Genomic DNA, 26733 nt, shown 5'->3' on the forward strand with positions numbered 1-26733 from the left:
TGTAAAGAAATCTTTTAAAAATAACTGCAATTAGATGATAAATATAGTAATCACGTAACCCCACTACTCTGCACCACTTAATAATAAACACAGCATCATTATTGCCATGACTTATGGCTTTAGTTTTTCAAATATATCATCATCATCATCATCATCATCAAATGGACAATATAAAAGTGTGTGTGTTGTTGGGGGATGGGGAGGATGTAATATGGGGTTGAAGAAAGGCTTGAGTAAGCACCTATAGCCAAAGAAACAACCAAAGTAATAAAAAATATCTTAATAATAAATGCCAGAACACACTTCGCTACAAACTAAAACTCACAGAACCCCTTCACAACTGTATTCAAATAACCAAAATCCACACGAAACACTTACTGAAACCACTTAGAACTCTTTATAATCTGCATAGCATGCTAACAAGAACCCTTAGATGTTAACAAATTGATAACTAAACCCATTCAAAACACCTAAGCAGCTGTATAGCAGCATCCTAACACCCCTCAAAACATCTAAGAAACAGCACAGCAGCATGATAAAAGACACCCAGTGCTACGATGCCTTAGCAACTGTGTAGTAGCCAACTAAATCCCACAACAGCTTGTCAACTTCAAAGCAACAATATAAAGTACCTTAGAATACCAACGTACAGGAGTACGTTAGCAACCACATAGCAACTCGCTAAACTCATTCAGAACATCTTAGCTACCAAATAGCAACCTGCTAATCATATTCAGATCACCTTAGCTACCAAATAACTAGCAAACTGCTAAATACATTCAGAACACCTTAGCTACCAAATAAATAGCAATCTACTAAACTAAATCAGAAAACCTTAGCTACCAAATAGCAACTTGTTAAACCCATTCAGAACATCTCAGCTACCAAATAAATAGCAACCTGACATATAAAACCTTAGCTACCAAATAAATAGCAACTTGTTAAACCAGTGCTTGATTTGAGTCGAATCCTGTTTCGGAAAAAATGTCAGATATTCGGGTTTTGCTTTCCGGTATTTATTTTGATTGATCTGGCATTAACCGGTGTGTGTGCAAGAGAATGTGAACGAGTGCAAGCGAAATGAGTGCAATTGTGTGTGTGTGTGTGTGTGTGTGTGTGTGTGTGTGTAGGCATGTGCAAGCATGATGGTAGTTACCAAGCAAAAGTTAAAGCAGAAGTCACGTTTAACTATTGGCCCTCAATAGGCATGGGCCGGTATAAGATTCCGACGCTGTGATAATCTTGGATAATATAAATATCACAGTCTGACGGTATTGTGATTACTGATGATAATGGTATTTAAAAGGATAGTTCGCACAAAATTGGACATTGTCATTTACTCTGTAAGGGTTGGGTAACCACGCATTCACACGGCGCTTCATCAACAATTGACAGAGAACATGTCTGAAGTTGGGGCTAATGCGACAAAGCCGCGTCAGCCAATGAAATTAGTCCGCAATCGGGTCCCATTCCTAGCCCTCAACAATATTTTCAACCAATCAGCTTTCTTACGTTTACATTTACTCTCATTGGTTGGTGATTGTCGTTTCGAGCGGAGTGAGCAGCGAAAATAAAATGGCATAGCAAACCTAAATAATATTTGTATTTTCAAAATGGCAAAGAGGCAGTAAAGCATATTTGAATTTTTTTTTTAAAACCACAAGTAAACCTGATAATGAGCCTAATCAAACAAGATCTCAAGAAGCTGAAACTGCGTCCCTGGATCAGGATAGCGGGAGACAGAAGCAAAGCAAGAAATCAGAAAGTATGATGGAAGTAGTAACTATGAGCTCTTCTTAAAGAGAAGTCATTTAATTATCTTTTATTTTACTTGGAAGTGAACTAAACATCAGTAGTGTTAGTGAACTCATACGATTTATGTTTGTAGCTATGTTTGTTTGTTCTTATCCATGATTGGCTCAATGTTATTTGGCACAAAATAATTAAAGACTGTTCAGAAATTTGCTAAACACCTCGAACTGTCTTCGAAACAAAATCATTTTGTGTGAAATAAGTTCTGACTGGAAAACTGATGACCTACAGCCAATGAGAGAGCAAAATATAAGGCAGTGGAGAGCTCATTAAACAAATAAAAAACAAACATTTATGGCAGCGAAACATTGCAAAATTATGTATTGACCTCACAACAAGACACCGCTGACATGCACCTCTAAAAAAAAAAAAATGCAATTACACATTGCAACGACGCATAGCACAAGCTCTGTTGCTGATTGGCTTAGTAGCTGTGACCAGTGTGGGCGGGACCAAAAGCCACGCGAACCCGTTGGAGCAAGTTTTTAAAAGTGTCGAGTCCTATTGACCTTATTTTAAAATGCGGAAGTGCGTCTGTTTTCGCGATTTTCTTAGAACTTCCGATTCAGTCGCCTGTGGGAGAAATTACTAGGAATAATAAACGGCAGAAAACGGTCAAACTACTTGCTCTACAAACAAATATTTGCATGACTATACAGACCAAGTAGAATAATATAATAAGAAAATATCAAGTTGCAACATCAAGCAGCGTAATGAGCAGTTTTTAACATCAAAAAATGAATGGAAGTGAATGAGACCGGAAGTCTCAAGCCAAAAAGATTCCAATGGCAGCACCCGCTTAAAGAATAAGGTGAATAAAGTAGCTCTAGATCAGGGGTGCCCAAACTATAAATTTTTTTTTTTTTTTAAAGTCTCAAACCAAACTTGATTGAGACTAATTGGTCCAAGGCAAATATAGCTGGAATAATTTCATAATTTATTTAATAATGTTTAAAATTTACTAGAAATTGTTATACGTTAACTAAGACAATATCTATTTACATTTATAATGAACGTATCAGAGTAAAAACAAAACAAGCTAATATATTACAAAATTACACTAGTTTTTGCCTTGATTTGCTCGCTGATGTGTTCTGCATAGTCCTCTATCCATCAAGTGTCAGTATTACTATGTACATTTAAGAAAATCAGATTAATTTACATTTAATTGAAAATTAATTTAATGATAATAAAAACAAACAAAAAAGCTTAGTTAAATTAGAAATGACGATCTCTGTGATTATATTCCTTCTCCTCTCAGATGGGATGGTTGGCCAAATTAAAGGCTACAATGGGCCAACTTCGGCCCACGAGCCCTACTTTGGGCATCTCTGCTTTAGATGCAAATTGTTGTTTTATGTTTACCTTATGATGAATGTCGTGCACGTCCACCAGTTCCCACCTCAGATTTAAGAGTTTTAGCTATATGTACATTAAGGTAGCATTCAGAACAAAACAGAACACGCAAAAAAAACATGAGGAACAAAAAACCTCACTGCCAGCTAGCGTTTCAGAAGTGTTATTGCAGAGCAGCACAAACAACACAAAGTATAAATGCCCGACTACGCACAAGGCAGGCGCCTGGGTCACGCCGATCACTCGACGCAGAAGTATAAATCAGCCTTCAACACCCAACAATCCACAATTATGTCAGAGAAAGTTCATTTTCACAAAAGAAAGTCTAGTTTTGAACTTGACATTCAACACTGCATGACTATCATCTAATCCAATAGCGAGCCAAAAAAAAACCCCAAACCAAAAAGAAGAGAGTTTCATTTATCCACAGCCACTCTGTCCTACTATAAAGAGTATATGCGATCATTAACACATAATGCTGCTCAGATGTGACAGAGTAAAGCGCAGTGGACTCGGGGCATATTAAATCTAAGAGCATCACTTTTTGCGCAGCGTGTGAATGTGAAACGATCGTCAGCGAAGCCTCTCTAATAGACTCAATGGGGCCGTGATGACATCTGCTAATGAATCCCGGAGAGAATAAAGCAGGAAAGTTCTGTCTGTCACGCCACGATAACTATCGGCCTGAGCTGTCACTGCGTCTTACTCAAGGCCACATCACAGCCACGGCAAAAAGCTCAAACTGGTGGATACGGCAAATTCACACAGCCGAGCTAGAGCAGACCAAAAAGCATGCTTATCATACAAATGAAAATACACATTTGTATTTATAGAAGGACACAGTTTTGAGCATATTGTGATGCACTTGGGTCAAAGATAAAAATGGGTTGCGAGTATCAAAACATGTCATACGCATTTAAAGATGTAAAGAAAAATAATTCAGTAAATGTTTATATTTAAAAAGATGTTGTTGGTCATATTTAGAACAAAAGCCTTTTGATGACACGTTAAAAGATTCTATTTAAGGATCACAATGCAGCTTCGGAATGCTAAGTAACTGTCATTTTACATCTTCATACTTAAAGGGATAGTTCATCCACAATTAAAAATTAGACAAATTTACCCACACTAAGGTGTTTCCAAACCTTTAGGAGCTTCTTTATTTTGTTGAACAGACAAGATTGTTGGAAAACAGTAACCATTGCTTTACTATTATGAATGGTTACGGTTATCGGTGTCCATCAGTTTTAAAAAGTCAAAATCACTTCTTTCTTGTTTAACAGATAACAACAAGTAGAAGTAATTGATGACAGATTATTTGTGTGTGTGTGTGTGGGGGGGGGGGGGGGGTTATTTATTATATTGAATTATTGTATATACTCGAGTATTTTTGTTTCAGTTCCATATAAAGAAATCTGATTTTCTGAATGACATTTTAGTTTCACAGCTATTTGAAATATTAAAATAGACAATTTGCTGGGATTTAAAGTTTCCATAGAGTGCACTGATTCAATAAGTTACAACTCAATAAGACTCGGGGTATTGCTATGCCATTCAGCTGTGCATTGGTATATCCAGATTTTCATTATGTGGCACCTTTAATATACTTTCCATGTATATAAAATCACTTCTAATTTAATGTAGACTCTGAAATTGTACATCGTTGACCCATATAATATGATTACTGATTCTAATACAAACACAAAAATGAGGATTGGGACAAACTACCATGCTGCTATTTGTGTGTCTCCATTAAAAAAAATGGAAAACCTAAAAAATAACCTCTATGTAAAACAGTTCATCAAGCATGTTCATAATCACTCAATACTGATCTGACTTTTAGGCTAGGTTCACACTTTTCAATTCAATTCAATTCAATTCAGCTTTATTTGTATAGCGCTTTTACAATGTAGATTGTGTCAAAGCAGCTTCACATAAATGGTCATAGTAACTGGAACAGTGTAGTTTAGTTTTTACTGTTTAAGTTCAGTTCAGTTTTGCTCAGTTAAGTGTGGTTTGAAGTCATTATTGAGAGTCCAAACACTGACGAGCAAATTCAACGATAAGAAGCTTTTCAGATCCTGAACCATGCAAGCCAGTGGCGACAGCGGAGAGGGAAAACTCTGCAAGGCAAATGTGGCCTGAATCAGATTTTTTTTGCCCATATGCGAGTCAGATCTGTTTTTGTCTTGACAGTGTGAACAGCCCAAACCGCATGGGATCTTTTCGATTCAGATTTGTACCACTTTCATATGTGGTATTAAATAATACACAGATCTGATGTTTTGCATTGTGACCAGTGTGAACGGTTATGTAGGATTTCATGCAACTTTTACATAATCTTTGCGCGACACGAGTCACCATTCTGTGCTGCAAACATCCTCTACTCCTCAGCAGCACAGTAGAAAGGCACACAGGGTGATTACCACAGAAAGTTGGTTGTCCGTTAAGCAAAAAAATTTTGAAAGCAAAACTGGTGCTTGTTAAACAATCTGGTTGAATGGGGCATAGGTTGAACCACTAAGCTGAAGAGAGTCATGGGGTGTTGTGGATAGAGGATCCACGCGTCCATGCATTTATTTTAAGGGAGAACTTTGTCTCCGAGAGAAAAAAAGGGCAGGTGCTCCAGCACCCAAACCCACTTTCTGCGCATGCCTATTGTTTATAATGAAGTAAAATTAAATAACTCAGCAAACAGAGATAAACCAACCTTTGAGGAGTTCACTACACCAGTAGTCAGAAAGACAAACACTAGGGTTGTAATAAATTACAAAAGATCACTGTTTTCAATTTACAAAAGACTTATTTTGGGTTTCAAATGCTAAAATACACTTGCATTTGTAGTAGCAGAACAACCCTTTACATTTCATGAAATTAACCACAGTTGTCTGTGAAAAGGAAAATAATAAGGATGATCTAACAACATGCTTACTTCATACAGTATACATATTGTGTAAATAATTAGACATTAGGGCTTTCGGCAACTCCTTTTGCACAAGCGGGTCAGGTTAGGACCATGATCTGTTCACACTGTGCATCTGATATTGGCCACATTTATAACAGTGTGAACTGCTATAACAGTTTTTTTTCCGAGAAAAAAAAAATCTGATCGGATCAATAAGCCTGGCAGTGTCAACGTAGCCTTAGTTCACTTTAGCAGTTTTTCTTCCAAACGAGTTAATCCATTTATTTGTATCGATATTTATTGTATGAAATGTAATAATCATCCATCTCAAGGTTCTAATGCACATTCTGCCTTTTTTCTTTCATATGTGAATAAAAATATGTACCCAGACATATCTATTGATACTTGATACTTACAGTACACACACCCTTCTAAAACCTAGTTTTAATTTAGATGCAAGCATCGGAAACTGGTTGCTATCCATGCTTTCAATATCATTTTATTTATTTTTTTTTGTATACTATGAACTCAATACTATAAACTTATCCGTATCTTTAAGCTTGTCTATATTTAACCCAAATTTGAGTTGACAACCCAACAGTTTTAGAGTGTAATACACATCCCTCAGCGATTTGTTGCATTATTTGACACACATTTACTACAACACTTCATTCATTCAGTTTCCATCAGCTTAGTCTCCATTTCAGGGATCACCACAGTGGAATGAATCACCAACTACTTTAGCATGTTTTACGCAGTTAATGCCCTTTCAGCCACAACCCAGTACTGGGAAACACACACACACACACAAACTATAGCCAATTTGCTTTATTCAATTAACCTATAGTGCAGTAGTACTAGAGGAAACCCACACAAACATGGGGAGAACATGCAAACTCCACACAGAAATGCCAACTGAACCACTCGGGACTTGAACCAGTGATCTTCTTTCTGTGAGGCAACAGTGCAAACTACTGAGCCACTGTGCCTCCCTACAACACCATCACCCACAAAAGATTGTGGAATACTAGCCAGAAATAAAAAAGGCTGCATGTTGGAAATCCACCAAATCATAAATCAAGTGAACTTAACACACTGTATTCAACATCCTATGATATAAGGCGCACTTACCTCTGCATGCTATTTTAGCACTTCATAGCATGCAAATTGGTCATCTTGACTGGTCATTAAGTAACAGTTGGCTGTGTTTGAAGAGTTAGTAGTAGAAACTTTGCCTAGGTTCTCACACAGTTCCCATGGCGATTGAGCTACAATTGGTTGCCGAGTGCTATCAGCAGTCATGCTTCCTTACCGATGACATTGTAAAGAAAAGATGTGAACGGTCGGACTGACGTACTTCAAAAGTGCCCTATAATTCACTCAACGAAGACTCGCAACCAAGACCTTCAAATCTCTTATGTTTTTTCCTAGACACGGAGGTCATACAGAGATATTTGAAACATTTCTTAAGGGAATTAAAAACATTGAGGATTGACAATAACAACCAATGGTTACTGCTTAAATGGATATCAATAGCTGAATGGTAATCATTTACAACACAAAAACACAAAACTTTCTTCGGCCTTGCTTACTTTGATCCCAAACTTGGCTCATTTCAGACTTCTAAACACTTATATTTACACATCAAACGCAAATGTCAAAGAACAGGCATGTTATTTCAATCCGGCATTGACATATGAGCTATTTATTCAAGGATAAACATCACAGCGGAAAGCCTTCGAATGCAATATGCGTGCAAAGAAAGTAATCCAGCAAAGCGAATATTAGTGGAGCGTGACTTTTCAACGAAAATCTAAACCTGGCATCAATTATTCATTCCATCCAAACGTGTTGTTATTGAAAAGCGATGAGGCAGATTGCACTGCCAATAGGGACACTGATGTGTTCAATGTGTTCTGGAGCGGCTCCGACCGCAGACTAACAATCACAGTCCTGCGAGAAGATTTCAAACTCCGAGCAGAACTTCTGCTTCTCTAATGGCTGCGCTTTTGCCACAAGCACAACACATGGTGTTATCAGTTACATCGAATCGATGATGATTCACTTCAGCCCTCGCCGGGGCTTTCAACACCTGAGGGGATGAAATCATTTTTCATTTGCAGACAGGCAAGTCAACGCTCTAACTCTCCCTCATTTTCAAGCGAGGCAGGATGTTTACAGCTTACATTTTCAGCTCTCGTCGGAACTAAAATACAGGATTGCATTAAGCGCATGACGTCAAATTCTGACAGACAACAGTCAGACTTCAGAGAATCATTCCAACATGAATCCTTGAGATACTACAAGAGAGAGAGACATCACTTCTCTCTGTCAGCAACCATAGATCAATTATTTCCATCTGTTTTCATAACGGTCTCTGAAATAATAAATGATGTGACGTTTACTAAATGTAAGCTTTTACTTCCTCGATAAAATGCCTTTAGAATTGACCCTTCGCTAAGGCACACCTAAAAACCGCCACAGATCAATCGCAGGTGTAAATAGGCGCGGGAGGTCAGTCAAGCTTTCAAGCGAGGGAAACAACCAAAAACATTGTGCATATAAATCGTGCAAATCTGATACCCGGTATCCTAAAAGTTTGGATGGGGTGGTGGAATTTTTTTCCTGTTCCAAAACCTGAAACCCAAGGTGAGAAATTCCTTGCGTGGATCAAACCATGTGGGAGGCAGCATAATTATTTCCATCTATTTCAAGCGACAAATATTTGAATTACATATCAACAGAACAAAACAGAGATATGTTCACAAACTAAGCGCTTGCCATCAATTATTATACATTTCACCCGCAGCTGTTTTTCAGTCATTTTAAACCCTCATGTCCCTGTCAGAGGTACAAATTCATTGACGTTTTCATCTGTCTTTTGAAGATTTAGTCATTAGTGACAGCATTATAGAGGGTTAGCGTCTGCTTTTATATTTGGTGTCGGATGATACTTGCTACTGGGAAAAACATTTTATTGCACAACAATTAGGCTCACACTTTTTGGCAAAAAAAAAAAAACATTTAAAAGTTTAATTCATTATTATTAGATTTTTCAATTTCACCTATCCTGCTGTGCATCAACTAAGCTGTTGAATGGTCAGCGTATGAGGCGACTAGGCTGTAGCTTCAAGTTTAATTAACTTATTCTCTAATCGGGGCATCAAATTGGCGCAGTGGGTAGCACAATGGCCTCACTGCAAGAAGGTCGCTGGTTTGAGCCTCGGTTGGGTCAGTTGGCATTTCTGTGTGGACTTTGCATGTTCTAAGCACTAAGCTGAAAAGAGAATGAATGAATGAATTAATGAATGAATGAATGAATGAATGAATGAATGAATATTCTCTAATTGGTTGCATATTATGTCATGAATATACCCCTGTCATGCACACTGCAGTCCTTTTTTTGTCTAACTTTGAAATCTCTCCTATTGGCAAAAAATTACTAATAATCTCCATGGGAATGTATGACACCTGCGCATACATACTGTACACGTGCCAGGCATGAAAGCTTGACAGGCGTAAAAGGAGGGCATGACCTAGCGAAGGGTCAATCACCTCAGAAAGCAGTTCAAACTAGAAAGCAAAAACGTAAACATGGAGATAGAAATGGATCATAAAATGTGAAACCCTGTTTCAGAAACAAAGTTATCTGAAGGTAAAGAAGCCATCTGAACCTACAATTTCTTGGAATGATGAATGAGGTAACAAATAATAGAAAAAAATGGAGAGAGAAGATAAAACTTAAATATATCAAGGATTAATAAAGAAAAAGGGATTTATGGTGCAACCCCATGTTGGTATTAACTTAATGAGCTTACGAGTAGTAAAAACTGTTCACACGTTCCCTTAATCGATTACGAATGTTTTTGCTAAAGCTCCAGGTTTGAGCATTTTTGATCATTGATGTTAAATTAAACAAACAAAAGGACATTTGGGAAAAATGTTAAAAGCAGTCTGTAAACATTTGTTTAACATGACTAGGCATGGGACGATAACTGGTTTCAATGTTTACTGCAGCTTTAAAAGTCAAGCTTTTTTTAAAACTGCTTACATTCTGTTATACTGTTCCTAAGGTATTGTATATGTAAGCCTTTTTTATGCGTTTTTATGTGTTGTTAAGAAATCTGTGCATTTGTAACTAATAAAGATAGCAGTCAATGATTTATTTTAATCATTTAGCCAGGCATGTTTACCACTTCAAAATAATCATAAGACAATAACCGGTTTTCAAGGTACCTGTATACCTCGGTTTGAAAGAGTCAAGGTTTTAAAACCACCAACATTTTCTGTAATATTGTAATATTTAAAATTTTATTTTAACTTTTTTAGGACAACAGTATCTCCAGCAGAAAAGAGATCTAAAGATGCCGTTTTAATTTGTAAAGACATCGATGTTTTTAAAACTACTGAAGACAGAAGACAATGATTTACTTTCATTATTTAGCCTGACATGGTTTACTGCTCCAAAATACTTAAAATATTTCTCAAAAAATATATTTATATTGTGATCAAAGGGGAACATTTTTTCCAGTATCAGTAATCACAATATCGTCAAACCATGAAATTTTTATCCAAGGTTATCATACCGTCAGAATCTTATTACACGCCTATTCCAGAATATTATAATTTTTCCCAATAGTTTTCTAAAATAAAATACATTCTGTTTAATGGGGAAAAATGTTGTTGTTGTTTTTTTACCCAGACAAATAAAAAGAACTTATCACAATACAGTGATATCATGAAACTGTATTTTTTTTTCCAAGGTTATCATACTGTCAGAAACCTAGATTGGCAGATGCCTAATCGTAACCTTTCATAATAACAAGTTACTATTTAAAACTGTTCTAAACATATAAGGGTGATGGTAGTCATATTTTTTTCCTGTCGTCATCCACAACAAAAGCACATAAATGAATAACTTCTGAGTCAAAAGACAAACAACTCCTGCAAAAATGTGTGCTGTTATTCTGTAAATTGTAGGATGTGTAGGTGTTTTATTCAGTCATTCATTTATTCAGTCCCGTCCATTTGAAACGGGTTCAGTGGAACAGTGGGCATGCCAATTAACTTGAATGAATGTGCGAGACTTCCTGTTGCTAGAATGGATACAGCTCCTGCAGTAAGTTAATGAGATGACTTAATATTAATTCCAATATTCATTAAATCGTGTTCTATTATACCCAACACTAAATGTACACCATTTAAAGTAAATGTGAGATATTCAGAATTATTATTTTACAGTAACAAAAAAAAAAAAAAAAAAAAAAAAAAAAAAAAAAAAAAAAAAAAAAAAGAGTATGTTTATGATGTGCGCATAAGTGTCCACAGCTGTATTCCTATCTAGACTTTACCTGTCAGTTGCTGATTGATATTGCAAAGTCGTACTTGTTATAAAGTTATTTTAATATATGGTTAGCATTTTTTTGGTCCAGGTAACCTAGCTTTGGTGCTTGCTGCACTTTCTTCAAGATATTCACAGGTACCATAGGAAGTATGTACATTACATTTATAGAAAATACTTTGACTAAAAATAACCCGTGTATATAACTCACCTGCCGTTTAACAGTGCCAGCAGTTCTCCCGCGTGGTACAGGTCGTTTCGCGTCACGCGACCAAAGCGGAAAGAGTTCAGGTTGCAAAAGGTAATAGCCGGAAATGCCATCAAAGGTGCTGTGACCTCGTCCAGTTTGGTGACATGGGGATACTGAAAGTAAAACTTGATGCGGTCCACGCACACTACCACCAGGAATGTGAAGGAACCCATGAAAAACAGGACCCAGAGGCACCGTTTGACACACTGGCGTTCATAACTGAACACATGAGAGATGCCGTGAAGCGTGGACCTGCTGGCGAAAACTTCAATGGGCGCAGGCCGCGGACACTCCAGATTATCATCAGATTCGGCTTTAATATCCATGGTTCTTGAAGTGTATAATTAAATAGATGTAGATATTTATGAGAATGGACGTTTGAATGGTCTGCTGAAACACTCAAATGCAGTCAAAACAATCCTTTCAGCATCTTCTCAATGGTTGTCCAGCGTTCACTCAAAGTTCCTGCAGTGTAAAGTGAGTGAAATGCCGCCTATGTACCCGAGCTCACTCTAAAGATGACGTTTGATGATGTCAGATGTGTTCTATTTCATTCGGTCATATTAAATGACTTAAATAAAAACACAAGTTCAATATCAACGCATGAAGCCAATTAAACAACCGCGAAGCGCTCAACCCGTGTGTTTTTCCCTCAAAACACAACGATATTTCAGCTCTCCTCAGTTTAAGTCCTCAGTATCTTCTCTAAAAACAAGTCGGTAAGCGCGAGTGCCGTCAATTCATGTACGTTTTTTTCAGCAGAATCAGCGAAATGTGCATAAACGAGTGCGACGAGATCGCTTTCGCCTTATAACTACTGTCACTCACGCACATACATCGCTGTAAGGTGTTATAGACAGCGCAAACGCATCACTCGATGTCTTCACATCCACACACAACACAGACACATCCGCGGTGTCAGAAAAAACAGCTCGGATCCCGTTTCAAGCTCGGTGTATACAAAAAGCGATCCGCAATCCAACTTTCAGCACGCGCGCGGAAAACGACAACACAGATGCTCTCTGGATGCTGGCATCACTAGCTCGCCAATTACTGCAGCACTGCTGGCGGATCCATAGCGGGATAAAAGTGTCGGGGTCGTAAGTTATGTAGTGCCCGTCCGTCCAGTCCTCCGGTGGGTTTAGATGTGGACGGGCACGTCAGGAATGAACGCTGCACACTGCGACGAAACCTCCGTCCAACTGCTCCACTGTCTGTCTGAGCATCACTGTCTGTGAGCCGACCATTTCTTAAGAGAGAAGGGAGAGAGATAGTGGGATGCAGGAGAGGGAGAGATTTTAATTTGATTCATTTTCTATATGGGCTACATGCTGGTCAAAAACAACAACGGAACATTCAAGCATCCAAAGTGTTGTACAGGTTTAATAGGTCTATTTTTTACTTAAAATTAATAATAATAATAATAATAATAATAATAATAATAATAATAATAATAATGTATTATTATTACTATAGGACCTTTGCACTTAAATCACGATTTACAAAAAAAGTCTCTTACAAAATAAATTCTGTCAAGAATTTTGAACTACAATTATTTTTATGACAAAAAGACTAGCAAAATAATTACAGTCTTTTATTAAGAGATAGAATTTCACTTGATTAATTTCTCCATGTTTAATTGTAGCTAATCAAAAACAACAACAAAAAAAGAGCAGTGTAATACAGTAAAGTGTTAAACAGATTTACAATTTAATGGTTTTATTTATTTCATTTATTTATCTATGGTGAGGAAAATATAAGAAGGTATGCACTTTTAAATCCTGGTTTACAGAAAACACAAAACTGTCAAGTTTACACAGTCAATAATTTAGAACTAGAATTATTTGATGACAAATGACTCTTGAATTTTTATTTTCTGTAATCTTACTATTTTTTTTAAAAAAAAGAGAGCTTTTAAAAGTGTTAGTTTTATGTTTCAGTAAACTTTATTACATAAATTCTGTCAGGAATTTAAAGCTAGAGTTATTTGATGACAATAAAAGACTCTAATTTTGCACTTCCTAAGAGAGAAAGAGATTTTTATTTGATAAATTGTTGCACGCTCTAAAAACCTTGAGTTATTTATTTAACCGAATAGTTGAATTAAACAAATTTGATGCTTTGTTGGGTTATTTTTAACCTTTATGTTATTTATTAATAACTCAACCAGTTGGGTTCAAATTTCAACTGATTTAACTGACACATAACAGCTGTATTATGCGTGCATATTGTTGTTGTTTTTTTATGAAGTTTATTTAAAGCTATAAGACAATAATATTGTTGTTTTTCTTTATCAAATTACCTCTTCTACTCCATCAACACATGATTTTCTGCTTGCACAGATTATGTCTGTACTTTGTTTTTGTTTTTTCCATTGTTTGCGATTCTTGATTTATTTTAACAAAAAAAAAGTGTGAAGTTAATACAACAAATAATTGTCAAGAATTAAGAAGTACGATTATTTAATGACAAAAGTCTCTTGGATTATTTTACTCTTTAATCTTACTATTTTTTAAAAGATATATTTTTATTTGCTTAGTTTTTTCCTGTTTATTGTAAACAACAGCAACAAAGTAGCAGAGTTTAAGCGTTCAAAGTGTTAGTGTTATGTTTTAATAAACTTTATTATTATTAGGAATTATGTCAGGAAGTTAGAATTAGAATTATTTGACGACACAAGACTCTATTTTACTCTTCTTAAGAGAAAGAGATTTTCATTTGATTCATTTTTATCTATAATTGTAGCTTGGTCAAAAATAACAACAACGTAGCATTCAGGCATCCAATGCATTAGAGATTTAATCATTTTATTTAATTCAATTTATTTAATTTTTAAAAAATTTTTAATTTTACGGAGCAAAATATAAGCTATGCACTTTATCACGGTTTACAAAAATATAAAGCAGCATTCAAGTATCCCAAGTGTTTTTGCATTTTATTTTATTTTTTTACTTGGACAAAAATAAGACTATGCCAAGGTTTATAGAAAACACCATTAAAACACCAGGTTTATACCAAATCAATTTTGAATTAGCATAAATGATGACAATAAAAGACTCTTAAAGGATCACAGTGCAGCTTTCAAACACAAATTAGGTTTCGTTTAACCAATTTTAGTTATGCAATCCCATATTTATTTATATATATATATATATATATATATATATATATATATATATATATATATATATATATATATATATATATATATATATATATTATATATATTTTTTTTTTTTTTAGTAAGAATGCATTAGTATAGTTTAATTTGAACATTAAGGTTATGGTGAATGATAATACATGTTTTTAAAAATATTTAAACTACAATTAAAACATTTAAATCTTGAATTTAATATGTACACAGAAAATGACATTTTCTGTTTGTTCAAACTACTTATCTAAAATTAACTGAAACACAATTCCAGATCTTTTTATGGGCCAACTTAATTGTTATTTGTTCAATCCACTTAAATTAGCAAAAACAATTAATTTAACTTAATTCCTTCATGTTGTCCCAACAAAAATCAATTTGTATGAAACCAAACAATTTTTTACATTGTACATTTATGAAATCTCTTTTGTAAATGTAATTTGATAAATGATACAAAACATTTGATTTCATCAAATTGTTTAGCACAATTGTTCACAATTGTTTTACAACACTGTAAAAATCTTGGGGTTCCACACAATTCATCCATGTTGTCCCAACACAAATAAATTAACTAACTTAATTGTTTTATGTTCAATCCACTTAAATTATAAAAAATTATTAAGTTGTTAAGCGAAAGTCATTTAAGTGAACACTATAATCTGGATCATGCATTATTAACTATACATTTTTTGTCATGTTTCCTTTCATCTTTAGGTTCACTTTTAATATTTCAATATTACTCTTTTGCATATCTCTGCAGATCACTCTACACGTGTCCTTTTTTCTAGATAATGAAATTGAAGATACCATAATTACATTCTACAGCTACTAATGTCAGGCCAAACTACAGAATCAACGTGATGTGCAGTATCCGAGCAGACAGTCCTGCTGACCGGGAGGTGTTTGAGTGATAAATGAGTACGTATGCAGCCACGGATCAGTATTATTTGAGAAACTCACAGCCGAGGGGTGAAAGGGAACCCACCCATGAAATTACACCGAGTGCATTTTAATCCAGGTTTGTGACAGTATTGGCTAACGCTGGGTGTCGCTGCCACTGACTAAATCAATGCGGACGATGATGATGATAACATGGCCCACAGATGGTCATCAACTTTCACACACACTTACACAAAAAAAATTGCAAGTTTAGACACCACAAACTAAAGCTTTTGTTTAAAAACCTCCAGGTGTACACGTGTTTGTAAAGCTAGAGTCTATAAAAGAGCTTTAAAATATGATCTGGATGTTTATTGATCCATTATGAGGATGTGGAATATGAAACCAACCCCCCCTGCATCCGAGGTGAAGGGTTATTCCCATGAGTCGCAGAATAAGTAGTGTCCATCCGAAGTATATCATATGTGTGCCCGAGGCCCTGAAACATACTCTGCACATAGCGTATGCATTATCACGCTCGATTTTATGATATATAATTTCACATTCACCAGCATATTCAACCAGCTATCTTATGTTTAGAACTCACAAGGAAGTCTCTTTGATGGTGAATTAATTTCTAAGAAGCCAGCAAATGCAGTTTTAAAATCGCAAAGATCTTCAGCATGATGAAATATCCAGCTTTTGATTAATTAATTTGGATTCATGAGTTTATGCTTTCGTATTATTACGAAGTATGATTACTTTATGGGACCTTGATGTTTAGATGGTAAAAATATAACTAGAGTTTAACTTTAAAGAGAATAACTGACATTTTAGTAAAGGAAACACTTATATACTCTCTATATTAGGGCTATTTAGCATTAGAATATTTAGCATTTCCGCAATATATATTGCAATATACAATGTATATACTAGGGTTGTCACGATACTGGAATTCAGTACCGATTGCTACTGAAACTTTAAAATAAGTGTTTGTTTCACGAACATTTTCAGCCTGATCTCACGAGGAAACACAAGTATGACGTTTTGTCAGTTTAGTGGCTAATTTGTACAAATTCATACGTATGAAAATGTACAAAAAAAAAAAAAGGCGTGGCACCTAACCCCAACCGTCATTGGGTGAAGAGCAAATCGTAATAAATTATACAAGTTAGATTGTACAAATTCATACGAATTAGCCACGTAATCAAAACGTTACGAATTGCGTTGACATTTGAGTGCTGTGGAGGACATTCTTAAACAGCACTGATTTGCCATCGTGTTCACATGCTCAACAGAAAGGACTGTGATTGGCCGTGAAGGTCATCGGTTCACCGAACTCCACTATTTACTGCGTGTCAACAGATACAGGGATACTGGAGCATTTTTAAAAGCTGCGATTCATCAGCGGATGACTCGTACGTCTGCTTATAGACAAACCAGTAATCGACATGACTTTAAAACTCTCCAGTTTCCCTCTATCTGTGCTTGTAATCAGTAAACAGCAGTCAGTTCGGTAAACCTATGACCTTCACAGCCAATAACAGTCATTTCTGTTGAGCATGTGAATACAATGAGAAATTAGCACTGTTTAAGAACACGTGGTTCAAGAATGTTGGCAGGAAATGGATGTTTTTAAAATTCCAGTGACAACCCTAGTATGCACAATTTCACCAGATGACTTGAAGAGCTCTATTTGGAAATAATTAATTTTAGATTGATTCTTTGGGATGATTCTGTATGCGAGTGAATCACGCATGTACAATAATAAACAAACTGCAAGATTAGACAAATGCAATAGAGCAAATATACAAGAGAAGTACAGTAAGCAGCTCTATCTTTTTCAGGGTGGTCAAATTCAGTGGTGGAAAGAGGACTGAACAAAACCACTCAAAAAGTGCCATAACTTGCATAAAAATGTAGTGTGAGTAGAGTAAAAGTATCTGTTGTAAATATTACTCGAAGTATGTAAAAATAAGCCATTTTAAAAGTACTCAAGGAGTAGAGAGTATTATGCTATAAAAAGTTGATGCATTTACATGTCATCTGTGGATGTGTGTAAACACAACATACTGTAGTGAATTTAGTTATTGCCCAGCAGGCACACAATGTCATAAGCTGTTAATAATCAGGTAAGATTTAGTTTGCGATGTCAGCTGACCAAAATTTAATGTCTAGGACAAATGTTATTTTGATGTCCAATAACGACGTCAAATGACATGGATATTTGGTTGATTTTAGGTTGTTTTGGAAAGTGACCAAAGTCCAACAGAGCCAACAGCTCAAACCAACATCCTATTGATATCAAATACTGATATTCTTCAGGTATAGCAATTAAAATCCAAGGTCTGATAGATGTCAAAGTGGTAAGGTCCACACAACATCAAGCTGTAACATCATTAGACGTTGATATTTTGACAACGTCAATCTGATTACATGTTGTTGTCTTGTGCCTGCTGAGTGTTTAAGGCCATTTTGGTCATCATACAGTAAACATCTGTCATCTTCTCATCAGTGAAATTAATCTAAACAGTCTCTAGGTCAATGCATGTAAAAATTTTGTACATCTCTAAAACAATATATTGTGCAATCCTAGTATGTAAATAGACAACTTTAATAAACGTTTTTCATCCGATCGATCGATCGATAAATACCACACAATTCAATCATGTTGTCCCAACACAAATATATTAAGTTAATTATTAAGATTAAGAGAATTGAACATAAAAAATAAGGTAACCTAAAAAATAAAATCTCGTGAATTGTTGTTTCAGCACATTGAGTAATAAGTAATTTGAGGCAGCAAAATTTACATTTTCAAAAACACTGGCAGTTAAATTTTCAATTTTTTATACTGTATCGTAGTTTGCATAACTTCAAATTCTGTTTGTATGACTCTTAAAATTGTCAATAAAAAAAAGTTACTAAAAAGCATAAATAAATGGAAAACAGCTATGAGCCAAACATTATGAGAAACCGTTTATCATTATTCCACAAATGTTGAATCTCCATTATAAGTTAGGAATGGATGAAAGCGTTTACCAGAATGCACGCTAGTTTGCAAAGAGGAAAGTACTTCAAAAGGAAATCAGCAAAGTTTCAGCCATTTACATTAAATGTAAAATAATTAGCCTCAAAAGTATTTCCCGTCTAATGGACCACATTAGTATAGCATCCATCTATTATTTACATTAGATCTAAATTTCTTGTGGTTCAGAAGTTGTGGTTTTCTCCTAAAACATTTAAAATTGTTGCAATTTGCCACGTTTCTTCATAATGCCCTTGTATCGCCAGTTTTTGTCTAGATTGGACATCATCCTTACAAGAACAACTTTAAAAGTAAGCCAATGAAAGAATCAGTTTGATATAAAAACAAAATCTGACATTAACTGACAAGAACTCATAAGATTGAAGCCATTCATAAACAAATATTAGATTCCTATCCCAAGGAACAAGTTGTAGGAAAATGTAACATTTACCAAACCCCTATCCTTAAACAAAACCATATATGAGGGATGAGCAAACAGTACTAAAATATATGAATGAGATCATACAAGTTCATACAATTTAGTCACCAAAAAAAAAAAAAAAAAAAAGTTACCAATTGGTGCGAGTTTACAGCCACTTATCAAAACCGAAACACAAACAGAAGATCAATTAAATCTTGGTATTTGAGGACAAACCTAGTTGTGGCTCTTAAAGAGGCTCAGATTTGAATGCTATAAACATTGTTTGCTTCTCAATATCTATATGGGAATAAAAATCTAAAGTCTGTTCATCATATCAAACAATCTAATCAGAAATTTTGGATTAAACCATTTTTAAAAAATCTCTTAACAATACTAAAACAAAAACAAAAAAGGTAAGAATTGTTCTGAGATGGTTGCAACCACTGATCAAAAAACACAAACCGAAGATCATTTAAATCTTGATATCTAAAGACAAACCTTACGGACTCTTGGATATTTAAATGCTATAAACATTGCTTGCAGATTCTAATTGGGAACAAAAATCTAAAAATGTTCATTATACCAAAACAACGTCTAATCTTTGATGGCACTTTTTTTGTTATCCCTTTAAATATTTTTGAAGCATTAAAGTTTCAAGGGATGTAAAGAAATACCTCAGATTTAAAGATAAGAAATACCTCATCAAGTAATTTAAGTTAAATTAACCATTTAATTTGAACACTGCATGATTTGGAAGCAGGTTTTCGGCAAAGGAGACAAACGACTGCCTGTGATCGTCCTGATGGATGCGGCCTACAGCTCTTGGCAGAACCATCTGTTTGCAGCTCCCATCATGCACTGCTCATGTCATAACACACGTCTACAGATGCTCTGTGCGACAAATTAAATGGCTTGTGCCGCCAAAGCGAAGTTAGGCAGGTAATGAAGGTGACGGAAGGCCGAAAGTGAATGGACCAGTTTATCAAGAGCATCCCGAGAGCTTTTACAGGACGTCTGTCACTGAGAAACGAAGCGGCAGTTACGCGAGGAAAGAAGGCCGCCATGGAAGATAGACTTCAGAATCGTCAGGGGGGAGGAAATGGATTATTAGAAGCATGGTTACTTAGAACTTGCGATCTTTGCTGCAGGGATGCTATAGAGTCATAATCTTCATTGAAAAAAAAATGGAATAAGCTGGAGCACTTTGGAGCTAAAGTGGAAAAACTGCTTGCAAAGCAGATTTAAGTTGAAGCGCACTGCCAGTAAAGCAGATGTTGGAGCTGTGGACTAACAGTTAGCATGCGCTCTGATCAGTGCTAGGAAAGCTACTCAAAAAAAATACTGTCGTTTTTACTGCGAAGCCAACAACCTTGACTCTACACTTATTCCGGAGCCAATTTCAGAGCATGTGTGGTGCTCAAGGCCATGTCTTTGACGTCAAAACTATTTTTAATATCGAAAAAAAAGCAGCTTGAAACAGCTTACAAGAATACATGGCTAGCTGACTAATAGGCTGCATTTTATTTTTTTTTGGAAAACATAAAAAAAAAAATTTGTGTTAAATTAAAAAAATATATAAAAGATCAGTAACTTTATCAACTCTCTAATGTTTTTAAAGCATTTTTACTCTTATTTTTACTTATTTTTTTTTTATTTAGATTTTTTTTTTTTAGCATTTTACTCCTAAGCATGCGACATTAGCGATGCCACATTTGTACAGTGTTTCCAGGACAAATGTCATTCAACCGCACTAGTAAAGACTAAGCCAATGTGAAGATGCTAAACTTTAGCACTGTGTATGGGTGTGGTAATGAGCAAACAAAGAAAACAAAGCACAAAGGCAGAACAGTTCATAGACAACATTTAATTTATGTTTTTGTATGTTATGAACTTTTGTGCTAAACAAGTATTGATGATAAGTGTCTTACTGCACTGACCGTAAGGAAAAAAGTATCTCTAACTAAATACTAGGCTTATGCTAGTTGTTGAAGAAAATCAGAAAACAATGTAAATGAAATATGACAAGATGCTGTGATGCCAGAAACTTGTATTATTGTCAGCTAAGAAAATGAGTCTTTCATAACTGAGATTCATTCACAAACGAAACACTTGCTTCGCTAGAATGAGAAGTGAAAGCAGGAGAGGGAGTGTGTTACAGGACATGGATTAGATCAGATTTAACATGGAGCATAATACATTTCCATGCACATAAACGCATGCTTTTTGTCAGCAATGTTCATGCGGACACTTCAATCGATGTAAAAAAAGTGATGCAAAATGATAATTTTCATAATTTAAGTAAAATATTTGCACACTGACCACCAGGAAAAGTCTTAATCATAGATATCTCAGGCTCCAGATGGCCTGTCCTCCACTGCACCTTGGTCTTGCATTCATTTCAAAGGAGTACTACCCTGTACTAAAATACCAGCTCTATTGATGGATTCCTTCCAATAGACAACAACAGGGCAGACCACCAGGAAAAGTCTTGATCATAGATATGTATATATCTCAGGCTCCAGATGGCCAGTCCACCACTGCACCTTGGTCCTGCATTTCAAAGAAGTGCTACACTGTACTAAAATGGTGGCTCTATTGATGGATTCCTTCCTATAGACAACAACAGGATAGGCGACATCTAACGTAAATATCTATGGTTGTGAATCACAGGGGGATTGGGGGAGGGGTGGGCTTCAAAACATGTACTCAAAATAGTGAGAAATAGTTTGCTCTGAGTCTTAAATAAAAAAATATATGAATAATTAAAATTATAGATAAACATTTGACCACCCCTTTAAATGGTGCATACCATTGTAAGTAAATAAATCGCACCAATTAATCTTTGCTTGAAAAAAACTACCCCAAAATATCCCACAAAATACTGAAAACTTAGATGCGTTTTATTATTAAATTAGATGTAACTTAAATACATACATTTGATTCACTAAAGCATTACACAAACTAATATTACTGTAAAATACTGGTATAAATCAGTGTATAGATGATGTATTCAGTGTGTATCCGATCGTCAATGTATAATTCGCACCTTGCCTATACTGTGACATGACAACAATTGAGAAAAGCAACTCTTGATAACATACAAATAAATAAAGTGAGAACCGTTTATCTTCATTGTTGGGCACTTTTTCCCAAAATGCTATAGATTTTATATGAAATTAGGAATGCTTAATTTTGCCATGGTTTGTGAGTTGTTGGACATTTTCAGTAAATAGGGATTTTCAGGGACAACAACAAAACTCTTATTTTTTTTTGGAACTTTTATAGCAGTTCCAAAAAAAGATTAATGTGAAAAGTCTGAGACAAAACTTAACGTGCAAGTGAGGGGCTTAACACGGGGCTTCTTTAACATGATCTTCAATGGGGTCCCTCAATTAATTAGCTTTCCGCGGAATTACTCAAAGTAAAATTAGCATATAGTGCCAGACCAAAGGACATGGTTTAAAGTGACAAAATGTATCAAGTTCCTGTTTTTGTAAATATGGATGAAAAGAAAAATTGCAATACAGTGGTCCTTCATTGATTGCGCAAGTTACGTTATAAAAACAGCCCGCAATAGATGAAATCCGCTAAGTTTTTAGCTTTTTTTTTTTAAACAATTTCAGATGTTTTAAGACTGTATACCCCTTCACTACACTTTTCTCTCATTTAAACACTTTCAATGTTCAAATCTTTACGGAAAAATACGTCTATTAATATAAAAAAAAAAAAACAAAGGTCAAAACCATCTGATCTTCATTTATTCTGTAATGGCGCCCTACAGCCACGTAACTTCAATCTTCATTTAGCATGTCCAGATGCCCAAGTTTTTGCTCGATGGTTAGCATCTTCCCCTGTCTTTTGGGTGCTACTGTGGGTGCCTTTAAGGATGCAGAATATTTTCGTTGACATTATGGGGTTTCTTGGAAAGAAATCTTGCAAACATACTCCAGCGATCAAAGATTTATAGGAATTTAGCAAGTTGAACGCATTCAGTACTGTACAGGTAACACAACATGGAGGCGATTGATTGACAATGGTCTACAGCCAATCAGGATTTAGAACATATTGTGCAAATGAGGACGAAGAACACAATGTGCTGAAGAAAAAAAAAAAAAAAAAGCATGTCAAATTGCACTGCAACCAACTACGAAACTGCAAAACGTGAATCGTGTTATGGCGAGGAACTACTGTACTTAAATAGCAACACTATTAGGTTTGAGGTATTTATTAATGAATTTAGGGCTTTCTTTTAAATTTGTAGGAGTTGTAAAGTAATTTATTGAATCATGTTTGAGACCGTCATACCATAGGATTGTTTTGAGATTTGGCTAAAAATGTCAAAGTAGTTTTTTATAACAAAATGACCATGTAAAACAAAGAAATGTCAAACCATTAACTTCATTTAGAATGATGACAATACTAATTGCATTTTTTATTTATTTTTATCATGTGTGACAGTATAAATGCAAGTTCCCACGTGCAAGTTACAAAAGAGAGAACTAACTTCAAAAAGTCAATTAGTAAACTTGGCCATTTACATTAATGCAAAACATTTAGCCTTAAAATGTCTACTGTCTAATTGATGGCACTAGCATTAAAGCGTCCATCCATTGTTCACATTAGAGCTACAGTATATCACTCAATTAAGAGATTGTGGTTGCACAACAATGCAGCGGAAATTCATATAATTTGGCACATTTCTTCATGATGTCCTGCTGTACTTTAATGCCAGGTTTTGTGATGCACAAGCATAGCACTAAGAAGATACACACTAATAACGCACCACACCCAAAAGCATTTAGTCTCCATTCCTCACAATGGACCATGTTTTGAGAAAAAAAACAAACAAGCAGCACACAAAGCCTTTTCTTGGCTCCATGCTGAGAATTCAAGCAGATGAAGGCTTTATAGAGCTCGCCAGATCTCAGGGAACGGGATTTTGAGATGGATGAACTTGTACACAGCTGACACCCATGAGGACATTTCACATTTCCAAGAAGCAAAAAGGCTGTTGACCCCACTGTGTTGCAACCTCAAGCATTCACAAACCACAGGCCAGCATGCGCATCCAAAAACTGTCTTTCTGGCATGCTGATTGCGGGAGTTGAGGGAGTGTTGGCCAGCCCTTGAGGGATGGACAGATGGACGATTAGCAATAATGAGGTCCTGCAGGGTTCAGTGTGACACGGAGCAAAGACAGGAGGCACAACGAGCAGCGTCCAAGGACACTCTTGTCTCCAGGAAAGGGAAAACCATTTGATTTCTTTTGGTTTTGAGGCGAGAAATTAAAACGATGGTTGTCTTGCATGTTCTAGATAATAATGTCTTAATATTATCCTCTAGCTTTGTATCATCTAAAACCATACTACAGTATGCCTACACTATTAAAGGGATAGTTCACCCAAAAATAGATATTACCTCATCATTTTATCTCCATCATCTGGATTTTAAACCTTTATGAGTTTCTTTCTTCAGATATTTTGAAGAATGCTGGGACCCCTCAACAGCATTTAAAAATACATCTTTAATTCCCCATTTATAGTAATGCAAGTGAATAAACTTTGTGTAATATATATATATTGTTACATACATGTCAAACCCACGATCAAAGATCACAAATTTTAGCCTAGGATTTCACGAATCTTTAAGGATTTTCCAAATTTGTCTCATGACGACTAAAACAGGGCTGAAATCTCAGTGTGAACAGGGCTTTATAGTCAATTGTGTTGCTGTCATTATTACTTTAAGGTGCAGCTCTGTTTTAACTCCAAGCAAGTAATTCCTAAAAAGAAAATTCAATAAACTATTTCAAGAAGAAATAAAAAAAAGACTAATGTAGTTCACTTAATGGCCATCAGTGTCGCTAACAACGGTTTCTGTATTGAAATGTAAGAGGCATTTGATCAAATAACCAACTAAAAGTTATGAAATGAACATCATTAATGAGTTAAATTCAGTTCATAATCAACAAAAAAATCTGACATCAACTTGATTACTGGATTCTTTACTCAACATTTTTGCTTTTGGCTTTAATAGTGTTTGCAGTTTCATTATTGGTTTTGGCTGAGAATCAAAACATTTTTGTAAAGAAAAAAAAACAAGCCTCAAATAGTTCTTCGAATTTAAAAACGCAACTATTTTATGCATTGTCAAAAAGTGGCTGATTTGTACGAATTCGTAGAACTACTTTCATATTAAAATGTAAAATTTTTACAAGAAGGCTGTAATACGGTTTCAACTTAAATAAGGAAAATCAGAGAATGAATAAACAAAACAAATAGGCAACAACAGCCAAACTAAAAGCCCCCCCCCCCCCCCCCAAAAAAAAAAAAAACAAGCTCAAGGCCTTGCTTTCCTTTCTGAAATGAATGAAATCATACAAATGAATATGGATTGCCACCAAGTCAAAAAGTTACAAATTGAGGTTTTAAATTAATTTGATAGCATTGTGCAGAACAGTCCACAGTTGTTCTTAGTAACACTATAAGTTTCAGCATATGTTAGATGTCAAAACACGACTCTAACAGGCATTTTTGTTTTACATAAGCAGCTCTGACAGTCGAGGGTTCTGTTCATATCAGGGGAATGTTTCCAGTCATGACAGCAGTGTTCATCTGTAGGTTAACAACGCACACATGCAGCCGTTTATAATTCATAAGCAAGAGCGTTAACACATAAACCTGCACTTAAAGCCCGCGCTGTCACTCCTAAAAGCAGATCTTTCCTATGCTGGTCAAATTCTGAAATGTGGCTGATTTCTCTGTTGCTGGTTTTTAATTACAGTCGGATTGAGAAGTAATTTGTCTCATCCGCCGCGCGAGTCCCGGGCTTTACCTCACGCCACTTCCATCATCCCCTTCGAGAACTTCATATTAGTTTTTCATTAAAGCTGCGCGAGGACGACTGTAACAGTCAGGAGTTCGCTCACCTTTGGTTTTTTCATTACTGTCTCGCGCTTGTCTTGGGCTTGAAGTGGCGAGAGATGAATTATGAAGGTATTTTAATGAAATAACGCACGCTCCACACATTCTGTCGGTGTCAATTGTGTTGCCGTCATTATTACTTTCAGGTGCGGCTCCGTTTCAATTTGCGACTCTTCAAGCGAGTAATTCCTCCAAGATATAATTCGATTAATATTCATTTATTTTCTGGAAATAAAATAAAACGAGCACTTCGGCATGGTGTTTGTTTGCCAGATAGCACCCATTAGGATTCAGGATCAATTTACTAACCCCCAACGCGAGGTAAACATGACACCGGGAACTTCGGGAAGATCAGTGTGCTGCTACTTGAGGCATAATTGCTTGTTTTGCCAATTAAGGGTGAAATTAGTTCAAATAAGCAGTTTAATCAAGAAAGTGAAGTTTGTAAAGAAGAAACAAGCACAACTTTTCTCCCAACAGGTTTTATGCCTAAAATTAACCAGTTAAACTTAATTGGTTATCTTTTGGCATAAATATAATGATGTATTGATGATGTTATCATGCAATCTCACAGCAATTCGTATTTTTAAATTCAGTGGCTAATTCATAATTCGTATAATCTCATTTGTACATTTATGATTTCCACGTCCAGTGTTTGGCATAATTT

General features: G+C 35.5%; 1 protein-coding gene across 2 annotated transcripts in view; it reads right to left on the bottom strand.

Annotated features, from left to right (window-relative positions):
- Positions 1–26117, bottom strand: part of asic1b (acid-sensing (proton-gated) ion channel 1b) — a 383191-nt gene extending 357074 nt beyond the window's left edge. Inside the window, exon 1 of one of the 2 annotated variants that reach the window (XM_073936423.1) lies at positions 26072–26117. Coding sequence is in view for 1 of the 2 variants with exons in the window: in XM_005161667.6 (XP_005161724.1) it covers positions 11626–11990 (365 nt within the window). In the remaining variant the exon portion in view is untranslated. Of the gene's footprint in view, positions 1–11625; positions 12885–26071 lie in introns of those variants that run through there. The other variant, XM_005161667.6, reaches the window with a different exon arrangement.
- Between the last annotated feature and the right edge of the window lie 616 nt (positions 26118–26733).

Source organism: Danio rerio, chromosome 22, assembly GCF_049306965.1.
Source record: "Danio rerio strain Tuebingen ecotype United States chromosome 22, GRCz12tu, whole genome shotgun sequence".
NCBI classification, from domain to species: Eukaryota; Metazoa; Chordata; class Actinopteri; order Cypriniformes; family Danionidae; genus Danio; species Danio rerio.